The 10,809-nt window shown below is 37.3% G+C and overlaps 1 protein-coding gene across 1 annotated transcript; it reads left to right on the plus strand.

Annotated features, from left to right (window-relative positions):
• The first annotated feature begins 319 nt into the window (after window positions 1-319).
• On the plus strand, window positions 320-4,342 carry LOC110708721 (pre-mRNA-splicing factor 38-like). The gene is made up of 6 exons (XM_021886926.1): window positions 320-766; window positions 1,076-1,197; window positions 1,284-1,374; window positions 2,723-2,840; window positions 2,934-2,995; window positions 3,734-4,342. The coding sequence occupies exons 1-6, from the start codon at window positions 477-479 to the stop codon at window positions 4,191-4,193; spliced, it is 1,143 nt and encodes a 380-aa protein (XP_021742618.1). The 5' UTR covers window positions 320-476; the 3' UTR covers window positions 4,194-4,342.
• The last annotated feature ends 6,467 nt before the right edge of the window (window positions 4,343-10,809 follow it).

Genomic DNA, 10,809 nt, shown 5'->3' on the forward strand with positions numbered 1-10,809 from the left:
AATACGACTAACATATAATGTAGTTAGACTAGTTACTCTCACTTATTACAATTTGAATTTTACTCGCTTAAAAAGGATAATTTGTCAATAAAACGTAAATAATTTTGATATATATATTTTGAAGTATTTATGTTTAGAAAATTTATTTATTTGTAGGGATCTTTTGATTATCCATCGTTATGACTATTGCGATTGATACGAAACCGAGCGACTTAGCAACTACTCCGTATTTTTTATGTACTGTATATATTTTGTACGCACGAGGTATATTTCGAACTGCTCTAAAGAGTGAATCGGGTCGAATCATTGTATAACCCGACATCAGTAATTCGCACCTCCCTTCTTCATACATTTAATCCAGGTTAGAGTTAGAAAGACTAAAAAAGGGGGAAGAAAACTAGAAAAGCTTTTGCTCGTCTCCGAGCTAAGCTCAAATCTAGGGTTAGGGTTTACGAATCGACCTTCAAAATTCAACAATGGCGAATCGTACGGACCCCTTAGCGAAGAGCATAAGAGGTACAAATCCACAGAATTTGGTCGAAAAGATAGTTCGAACGAAGATCTACCAAAACACCTACTGGAAAGAACAATGCTTCGGTCTTACCGCCGAAACTCTCGTCGACAAAGCTATGGAGCTCGACCATATCGGCGGCACTTATGGCGGTAATCGTAAACCTACTCCGTTCATGTGTCTTGTTATGAAGATGCTCCAAATTCAACCTGAGAAAGATATCGTCGTCGAGTTTATTAAAAATGAAGATTATAAGTAAATCTCGATTCTCTAATTTATTTCGTTTTTTTTGCTAATTTGAAGAATTTAAGTGTTTTTTATTTTGATGTTGAAAGGAGATGATAGTTTACATGAATTATGAATTATACTGTTAATTTAGTAGCATGTGATGGTTGATATTTTGTTGCAACTATAAATTTGAATTGTGTTCTGAATTTCTGGGTTAATTTATGGTTAAGTGGATAATTGGGAAAATTTATGGATGCAGGGGGTGTGATGTTAAATTGTTAATGTGTATATGTTCATTTCATGGTTCAATGTTGAGTGTGGTTATTGTAAATGCAGGTATGTTAGGATACTCGGGGCGTTCTATTTACGCCTTACTGGAACGGATTCTGATATCTATTTGTATTTAGAGCCTCTGTACAATGACTATCGGAAGCTGCGGATGAAGAAACCGGATGGGCGTAAGTTATTTGTTGTCCATATGCGTATTAGGTTTCTGCTTACACTATCAGTCTGGGTTTTGGCTAATCTATTTGTTTGGCAACAGAGTTCTTGTTGACTCATGTGGATGAGTTCATAGACGAGCTTCTGACTAAAGACTATTCATGTGACATTGCCATGCCTCGCATCAAGAAAAGGTGACATTCTCTTTACTTGATTGTTTAATTGTGCTAAAATATGATCGGTGCTTGCTGTGTATATGCCAAATTTCCTTCCTTTGATTTTGAAGTTCTTTTGGTTTGTTTGACCCTTATAGTTAACAAGTCCCGAAGTCCTTAACAGTAAAGAGATCCTATGTGTTCATTTGTGGTTTCTCATGGTTTGTTGTAGTGCCTCTGCTAGTCCCACTTCAACTAACCTTGAGCTCTCTTTTTGAGTAATGAAAGGCTCAATGTATATTTTTAACATGGATAGTAGGCTTTGTCATTTTATTATTGTTGTTTTGATAATTTTTAGGATGTTACGGACTTATGGAGTACTAGTTTTTGTCTATGTGATGCTGATTGAATCCTTGTAATTGTTTTGATCAATTCTAGGTTAACCTAATATTAATTTCCCAATCTTGTGCCCAAATGATGTCGTTGATACACTGCCTAAAATTTTGACAACTAGGAATAAATAATAGTTCTATGTCTTATGGCCTTATGGATAGTAAGAATGACAAATTCATACTAGAAGAAAGGCTGTGAAACTCATTTTGAGAAGAGTTAATTGGTTCTTGATGTGCCCATGACTAGTGATGTGGAGCTTCGTTCAGATGTGTTTTGGGGATTCAATTAGATTCAAAAGCTTTCAGCTCTCGTAGTGATTTTTTTAGAGGTAAGGATAAGGCCCTACCAAGCCAAAACCTCTCATAGGTCAATTTGATTTGGTCGAGCAGGCAAGGCTCCTTAGGAGTTAGGAGTAGGGGTTGGGGTGGGGGAACACGGAGTCCCCTAGTTGGATTTGATCACACAATCTCATGGTAGATGCAAATCTTTCCACTAATCCAAGCCTTGCTTGGTTCTTATTAGTGAATAGTAACGGGCTTTTGATGAAGATAATATAAACATATAGCGATTTTATTTTTGAAAGAGAGGGTACATTGAGCTGATTAACAGATGATATAGGCTAACAAGTAACAACTATTAATGTCTGGCAGATCTGATTGTGTAAATTAGTTGAATTTCTTGTCAGAATTTGTAAAATACTTCGTAATATATAATGTACTTGTTGCAACTTACAAAAATGTTGGTGTGTTCAATCTTGTAATTATTCTGTATCTATTATCCAGAGTATATGAATTTATTATGTATTTAAATATCACCGATAACCATTTTATCTTTAGATCAATTGCGTTTTTATTCCCTGAAAGAAAATTGCTATCTTATGTTGTATGTGTTTGTATATGTTCTGCACTTCGCGTTAGCACATGTCCTGTTTTATTCTCAGAGGTCTTTTGGTTTGTATAGGATAGTACCTAACTCATCAGTTCCTGACGAACAGATGGAATCTTGAGAATGTTGGTGCTCTGGAACCCAGAAGAAGTGCCCTGGAAGATGATTTTGAAGAGGAGGAAGAAAAAGAAGATGAGATGGATGTAGATGTTGATGAACATGAAAAGGTTCAAGTATCCTTCCTCATCTGAATCATCTGTTTCAAATGACTCTTTGTTTATTCCTTTTCTTACTCAGCTGTTTCTGTTACTGTTCAACAGGATTATCGTGGTAGGAGTCCTGTGAGAGATAGGGATAGGAGGCGTGATAGTCACAGATACAGGTTTGTACTTGAGACATTATTCAAGTTTGTCTTGTCTCTGACAGACTAGTCATGTTATTCCAATATTTCTTATTACTAGTAAATTTACTCACGCTAAGATTCTCTGTTCGATGCTGCAATATGATGTCTTCTTAATCAACTTGTTTTAGCTGCAAATTAAAATCACTTTCTTTGCAGCCATCTTAATTTGCATTGTGGAAATATTAATTTCACTGTAGTATATTACATATTTCTGATGTATCCATCTTTATGGATATTGGAATATTTATGTTGTCCATTTGATATTATTGCATGTAGATTATTTGTGTCCCAAGACTTAATTGTGTCTTGAGTTCCCTATTCTTTTATGCATCATCTTTTTGTGCAACATGTGCTTTACTACTCTCCTGCGGAAGCTGCTCTCCACTTTAAGTCACAACTCACTAATTACACACTAATCACACACTCACAACCGTATAGATCGGTAGAATAAATTAAACTTTGTGGTATCTTCATGGTAATCAATGTCATGCTGAGGTTTAGAGCAGCTTCCAAAAGTAAAATATGATGATCCTGCCAGGTTTCTCTGCATTGGCAGTGTGCAGTTGAGAAGTATGATGGGTCATACATACTTAAAAATGTATTTTTTATCCTCATTTATCTGGGAAACAAAGATACTACTGTTTTGATCTCTTCTCCAACTGTAATATATGAGTTATAGACTAAAGAATCAGTGATGCTCACAATTTTGTTCTTTAGGGATAGGGACTATGACCGTGATTATGATCGTGACTATGATAGAGAACGTGGAAGAGGGCGAGATAGAGACCGAGATAGGGATAGGGACCGGGATAGAGATCGGGACAGGGATAGGGATCGAGACCGAGATCGTTATCGCATCAAAGATGAAAAGTATTATGGCTGTGATAGGGATAGGCGTGACAGGGATCGTGGTAGACGGAGGAGCCGCTCAAGAAGCCGGAGTAGGAGTAAGGATCGCAAGGACCGTGAGGGTGACCGTAAGAGGCATGGTAGGAGTCCCAGCCCTAGAAGGCATGGAGATGAGGATAATGGTGCACGTGAGGAATCAAAGAAGACTAAGAAGAAGAAAGAGAAGGAGAAGGAAAAGAAGGATGATGGCACAGACCATCCTGATCCAGAAATTGCTGAAGCAAACAAGCTTCGAGCTAAACTTGGGTTGAAACCATTAAAGTTATAGATACATATGAGATTGTAAATGTATGTATCCATACTTTCTTTGTCAATGGTTGATTGTATAACCCATTTTTCAAATGTTTATACTTGGTATGATTTCTGTTTCAACTGGCTATCATCAATTTATACAGAGTATAACCCTGTTTTCCGTCAGGCCAAAGTGTTACACATTGCATTTGATGCTATTGAGAAGGCCCGCATTCTATTAGACTGGAGTAATTATCTACACTCAGCTGTTTCATGAAACTACAGTAATTTATCTGACCTATTTGGCAGTTTCATGCTGAAATTCATTCACTAGTTTTTGACTTAAAAGACCAAAAATTGCAGTCTTACTCATCAAAGCTGTGATTCAAGACAATTTCATATTATGAATGATAGCAGCTTCAATTTTATAATGACAACACTACAGTTATAAGATGGAAAACAACATGAATTACCACTAAATTTATGCATATGAAAGATCAAAGCTAAGGATAATACTTCGTATTTCCCTTAACAATCACTAGAAGAATTAAACCTGTCAGGCAAAATCTTCAGGAACCAGAACACCATTTTTGTCATACTGAAGGCTACCATGAAGAGGCCTACACTTCTCTCCCATTAGTATTTTCTTCTTGCAAAGCTCGAATCGTTTCTCGGCCTTCCCTCGTTCTCTGATCTTCACCTTTATAATCCTTTTGATCTTCAACCCTCCTTTGGCCTCCACCTTCTTCTCCCCTTTCTTTCCCAAAGATTTCACCTTACTTATCCTCTCACCATTTACTGTAAGGCTTGCAACATCACCAGCACCACACTTACAATTTTTTGATGTATTAGCAGCACTAGTAGGAACCTCTTTCAAACTCGATTTTTTCGAGCCTTGCTTATCCAATTCACGAGGTTCATGATCCTCGCATTGGTTATCTTGATCACGTCGTGTGTTGTTCCTAAACAAGATAGACATCATGGAGGTTACTCGTTTAACAGGCGGTATAAGCTGCATGAGTTTATTTTTCTTTTGAAAAAACTTGGTAATCCTCTTGATTTTTTCTACCTTGATCTCACCATTCTTGGCACCAGTATCTTTGAGATATTTGCTGCCACCAATGTTGCTCGAACCCGACATGGAACGACGGTGGCTCGGCTTCCTCCTATGGAGAGTCTTAAGGAAAAACTTTGGCATGAAGCTGATGCTCTTTTGGTTGTTTGAAGAAATGGTAGAAATACTGCGAGAATGTGAAAGAACTTTTGGATTTGATGGGGTTTTTCTATGGCTTTTGAAGGGATTTTGTACCATTTTATTCAAACTAATCATGAAATTAAAATTTAAATAGATAAGAAATTGAGGAAATTTAGCCTAGAAGAAGGGAGTTTATGGGTAGAAATGTGGGAGAGTGGTGAAGATAGTGGGTGTGACTAAATGGTAGTCATTATTTTGCAGTTTTGGATTGCAGTAACTTCTTGTTTATGACTACAAAAATTAAGAAAAAAAATGCTAACTTATGACGAAATCAGATAGGATTTGACTTAGTGACATAAATTAAATCTGAAGATACTACTTTATTGTGATACTTGATTTTGTGCCTAGTTTGGATTAAGAATTGATTGACCATAGTGGGTTTTAAGGTAATTTTAATAATTTGTTGATACTTTCCCATAAATGTTTAATTACACTTTGTGGAAAAAGGGGAGATATAATTTTTGACAAGTTCATGAAGATAGTCCACTTTTGAAAAGTTAGTTCATACTCCCGTATAGGTATAATCGAGGAAAAATAACTATTCATTATTAATTCCCAATAAAAGAGATTTTTATTTTTTTTGAAGGGAAGGAGGAATATTTCATTAATTAACGGATAAATAATTCATGAGTACATAAGGGGAAAGCTTGGGTGGACTGTCGTCTGTTGGACAATGATTTACCAATACTTATTCATGACCAAAGGACACTAATTAAGCAACAATAATTATAATAATAGGTGAAAATGCATCTTCATTTTATAGTTTCAAAATGATTTTTAAAAAGTGTCAAATGAAAAAAAATATCATTAAATTAATTCATTAATTAGGTGCTATTGTATCTCTAAGTATACTTAGATACATAATACCTACAAATTAACAAAACATTAAGCATATGTAATAGGAGAACCAAACTAGACAAGAACCATGAAATCAACAAATTAGAGGTTATCATCAAGTATGAGTATGAATGTATGATACATCCTTTTTAGTTTTACATGATACTAGTTGAGATTGGGTTGCTAGTATTTATATCGTGTAATTATCTTTTTGTTATTAGTCTTATATTTAATTGAAAAGGTAAATTTATATAGGACAAAGGAAGTCCCTCGACTAGGGTTCAGTAGTCCTTGTCTAGGGTTTGTTTTCGTTCGTCTACAATTCTCAAATTCGTGCAAATTCACCCTGCTTTATGCAAATAATTGATTGATTAAGCCATAGCAATAAAGGAGGATGAACTGATCAAACAATTGGAAAAATTTCAACTCACAAAAGAAGAAGAAACTGTTGTGGGAGATGATTTTTCGGGCTGCGATAGTGAGGATGCGAAGGTTCAATTGGACTTGACTTTGGTAGGGAAATTATGGACAATTAAACCTCACAATGTTGAGGCGATGAAGAGAACGTTAATGAATGTTTGGAGACTGCACAATAACATAGCAATTAGAATGATTGAAACAAACCTCTTCGTGTTTCAATTTTTCACTTTGGATGATAAAAGGAGGGTGTTAGAGGGAAGACCTTGGTTCTTTGATGACAAAATTCTGATTTTGAAGGATATTTGCGGGGATGAACAGCCATCTGAAGTTAGATTCACGCATTCACCGATGTGGATACGACTGAAGGATGTCCCGTTCAATAAGCGCTCTGTTGGTGTAATGAAGGAAATTGGTGAATTTCTTGGCGGTTTTCTGGAATTTGATGATTCAGACCCAATTGGGTGGGGCGAGTGCATGAGAATAAAAATTCTGGTGGATATCAACAAGCCTCTACGAAGGGGGATGAGACTTGCTACGGGTCCTAATTAGTCTAAATGGATTTCTGCTTCTTCTGTGGGTTGCTGAATCATACGGATAGAGAATGTCAGCAAAAAGAGAGTTCAAAGGACATGGAGGAGGTGGTTTATCAATACGGCCCGTGGCTACGTGCTTTACCATGGAAACAAGCCCGTGTTCCAAATATGTTGCGTGAGAAGGAAGCAAAATGGATGTCTGAACTGAAGGTAAACAAGGGAGGAAGAACTCCTCTGTATAACGATCCTGGTGTGACTATGGCTAATAAACTAAAACCTTTTCTGGACAAAATTATCTCAGTCAACCAGAGTGCTTTTGTCCCAAAAAGGTTAATTACTGATAATGCTCTAGTAGCCTTTGAAATTTTCCATGCTATGAAACGAAATGGTGATAGTAGGAATGGATCGGTGGCTTTAAAGTTTGACATGCGGAAGGCATATGACAGAGTTGAATGGGTTTTTTTGGAACGAGTAATGTACAAGATGGGGTTTGGCAATAATTGGGTCCGAAGAGTGTTGGACTGCTTGTCTAGTGTGACTTTTGCTTTTAAGATAAATGGAAGGATTTCTGGTTCGGTTTCTCCGTCTAGAGGGTTGAGGCAAGGCGACCCTATTTCCCCTTATTTATTTCTCATTGTTGCAGATGCCTTCTCTACTCTCATTACAAAAGCGGCGAATGATAATCTTATTCATGGGATGAAAGTTTGTAATGGGGCGCCTAGAATTTCACATCTCTTCTTTGCAGATGACACCATTTTATTTGCTAAAGCCACGGTGAGAGAATGCTCAAAGATAGCTGACATTATCAGCAAATATGAGAGAGCATCCGGGCAAAGTGTCAATCTTGATAAAACTGATGTTGTCTTTAGTAAGAGTGTTGATGCTGAGCGGAGACTGGAAATTGTGAACATTTTAGGGGTGAACGAGGTTGAACGACATGAGAAATACTTAGGCCTTCCTACAATCATTGGTAAGTCAAAAAAGGTGATCTTTGCCCATTTAAAGGAGAGAATATGGAGAAAATTGCAAGGGTGGAAAGAGAAGCTTTTGTCTAGGCCTGGGAAAGAAGTCATGATCAAAGCAGTTGCTCAGGCTATTCCCACATATATGATGAGCATCTTCAAAATCCCGGAGGGCTTAATTGATGAAATCCATTCTTTGCTTGCCCGATTTTGGTGGGGTTCGACGGACTCTACAAGAAAGATGCATTGGCATAGTTGGGAGATTCTTTGTTTGCCAAAGTCTCTTAAGGGAATGGGATTTAGAGATTTGAAAATATTTAATCAGGCGCTTCTTGCAAACAGGTTTGAAGGCTCCACTCTAGACCAAACACGCTTACTCATGCCATCCTAAAGGCCAAGTATTTCAAGAATAGGCCGGTTCTTGAAGCCTATAGAGGTTACGACCCTAGCTATTCATGGAGAAGTCTATGGGGTTCAAAGTCTCTATTGCGTGAGGGCCTTAAATGGAGGGTGGATAATGGAAATAATATTCGAGTGTGGCTTGATTCCTGGCTCCCTGGCAAACCAGCAACTGTTGTCCCAACACGACAGTGTTTACGATCCAGAACTGAGAATGTCTGAACTGATAAATGCAGATTGCAAAGAATGGAGAGGGGATGTGCTGCAATCCCTTTTTTCTGAGCAAGACCGTAACCTCATCCTCCAGCTTCCAATTTCCTATGGTCTACCACAGGATATTCTATTCTGGTGGCCCTCAAAAGATGGAGAATACACAGTGAAATCCGGATATTGGTTTGGCAGATTGGGACATACTCAAGGGGTTGCTGACAGTATGACAGATTGTGACAAAGAGGTATGGAAGCTGGTTTGGAATCTAAGTTGCCCTCCTAAACTCCGTCACTTCATATGGCAAGCATGTAAAGGCAGTATGGCTGTAAAGAAAGAACTATTTCGCAGACATATTGCAAATGACGAGGTATGTTGCTGCTGTGGTGTTGATGTTGAATCTATTATACATGTATTATTTGAATGCCATATTGCAAGGGAGGTATGGGGTCACAGTGAGTACACCCAATTAATTGCAGATGCTCCTTCAGCATCTTTTGTTACAAGATTGTTATGGGTGGCACAAAAGATTGATCAGCAAAAGCTCGGTCATTTTCTTGCTCTTGTGTGGGCTATTTGGTTCTGCAGGAACAAGTTAGTTCGTGAAAATGTGACTGTCAACGCTGTGTATACTGCTGGGGGTTTCTCCAAACTCGTCCTAGACTACAATACATATGCTCAGAAAGTGTTCACCAAACCACCAAGCCCAAATTTTATATCCACATCATCATGGTGCTGCCCTCCTGTGGGATTGATAAAACTCAATGTGGATGCTCATATTGTGGCAGGTGTGTTTATTAGTCTTGGTGTGGTGGCAAGGGACGAGTCTGGGAAGATTTTATTAGCTGCTGTGCGAAGGTATGCAGGGGACTGGGAGGTTGAGATGGCAGAAGCAGCAGGGGTGAGATTTGGGATGAGTATTGCTCAAAGGTTCAATTACAAGCAAATTTGGGTGGAAAGTGGTGCTGCTACTGTTGTTCGTAAGGTTGATGATCACTCAATGGGTTTCTCTCCAAAGTGGCTTATCTATGATGACATTAGTATGTTGGCTAATGTTTTTGATGTTTTCGTTATTTCTCATGTTAAACGAGTAGGCAATTCGGTAGCCCATCTTGTAGCAAGATGGGATACAAAAGGTAGTTCGGAACTAGTATGTATGAACTCTTTTCCCCAAAGTATTTAACTTTGGCGGAGCTTGATTTGCAATAATATGCCTATTAACTCGTTTTCCCTCAAAAAAAAAAAAAATATTAGTCTTATATTTATGCCCCAAACAATCTAATTGGGGTCAAGTAAACCTTTTTCAATTTGAGAATCGACAACAAAAAAATAAATTTCATTACATTCAAGTCATACAATTGATACATACATAGCCTAAGTATCCAAATTCTATCCTAACAAGAGCATATCTGAACATTAAAATTAAATTTATTTATGGAAACAAGGTATGTGTTACCATGAAAGAAATCAATGTCATAGCTTTCTACTGTCAATTGTATGAAGACCTATGCCACTCGATGCTACAATTATCTTGAAATTATAATCTGATTTATGGATTTAAGTAGATCTTGAACAACATGAACATATATGATGATGATACAAACTTCCGGCAACTCAATTAAAAATTTGTACCAAAAAAGAGAGATTAGATAACAAAAACAATATCAAGTTTTTTTTTTTTTTTTTTTTTTTTTTGAAATTGAAGGGAGCATTTAAGCCCATGAGAGATAAAGAGAAATAATCTTAGGGCTTGTTTTCATTGACTGAACTCAGTTGAAGTGAAGTGAACTGAATTGAGCTGAGCTGAACTAAACTGAACTGAACTGAGCTAAGCTGAACTGAACTGAACTGAAATGAATATTTTATAAGAGAAGGAAGTTAGGAGCTGAACTGAACTGAACTGAGCTGAAATGAACTGAACTGAATTGAACTGAGCTGAACTGAATTTCAACGTAAGAGAACAGACCCTTAAAATATACTTCGTACTTTCTAATAGCTCAAGTAGTTAGAGCTCTCTTCTCCGTTCTAGATGATCTTGGG

The sequence above is a fragment of the Chenopodium quinoa genome, unplaced genomic scaffold (assembly GCF_001683475.1).
Source record: "Chenopodium quinoa cultivar QQ74 unplaced genomic scaffold, ASM168347v1, whole genome shotgun sequence".
In the NCBI taxonomy this organism is placed as follows: domain Eukaryota; kingdom Viridiplantae; phylum Streptophyta; class Magnoliopsida; order Caryophyllales; family Amaranthaceae; genus Chenopodium; species Chenopodium quinoa.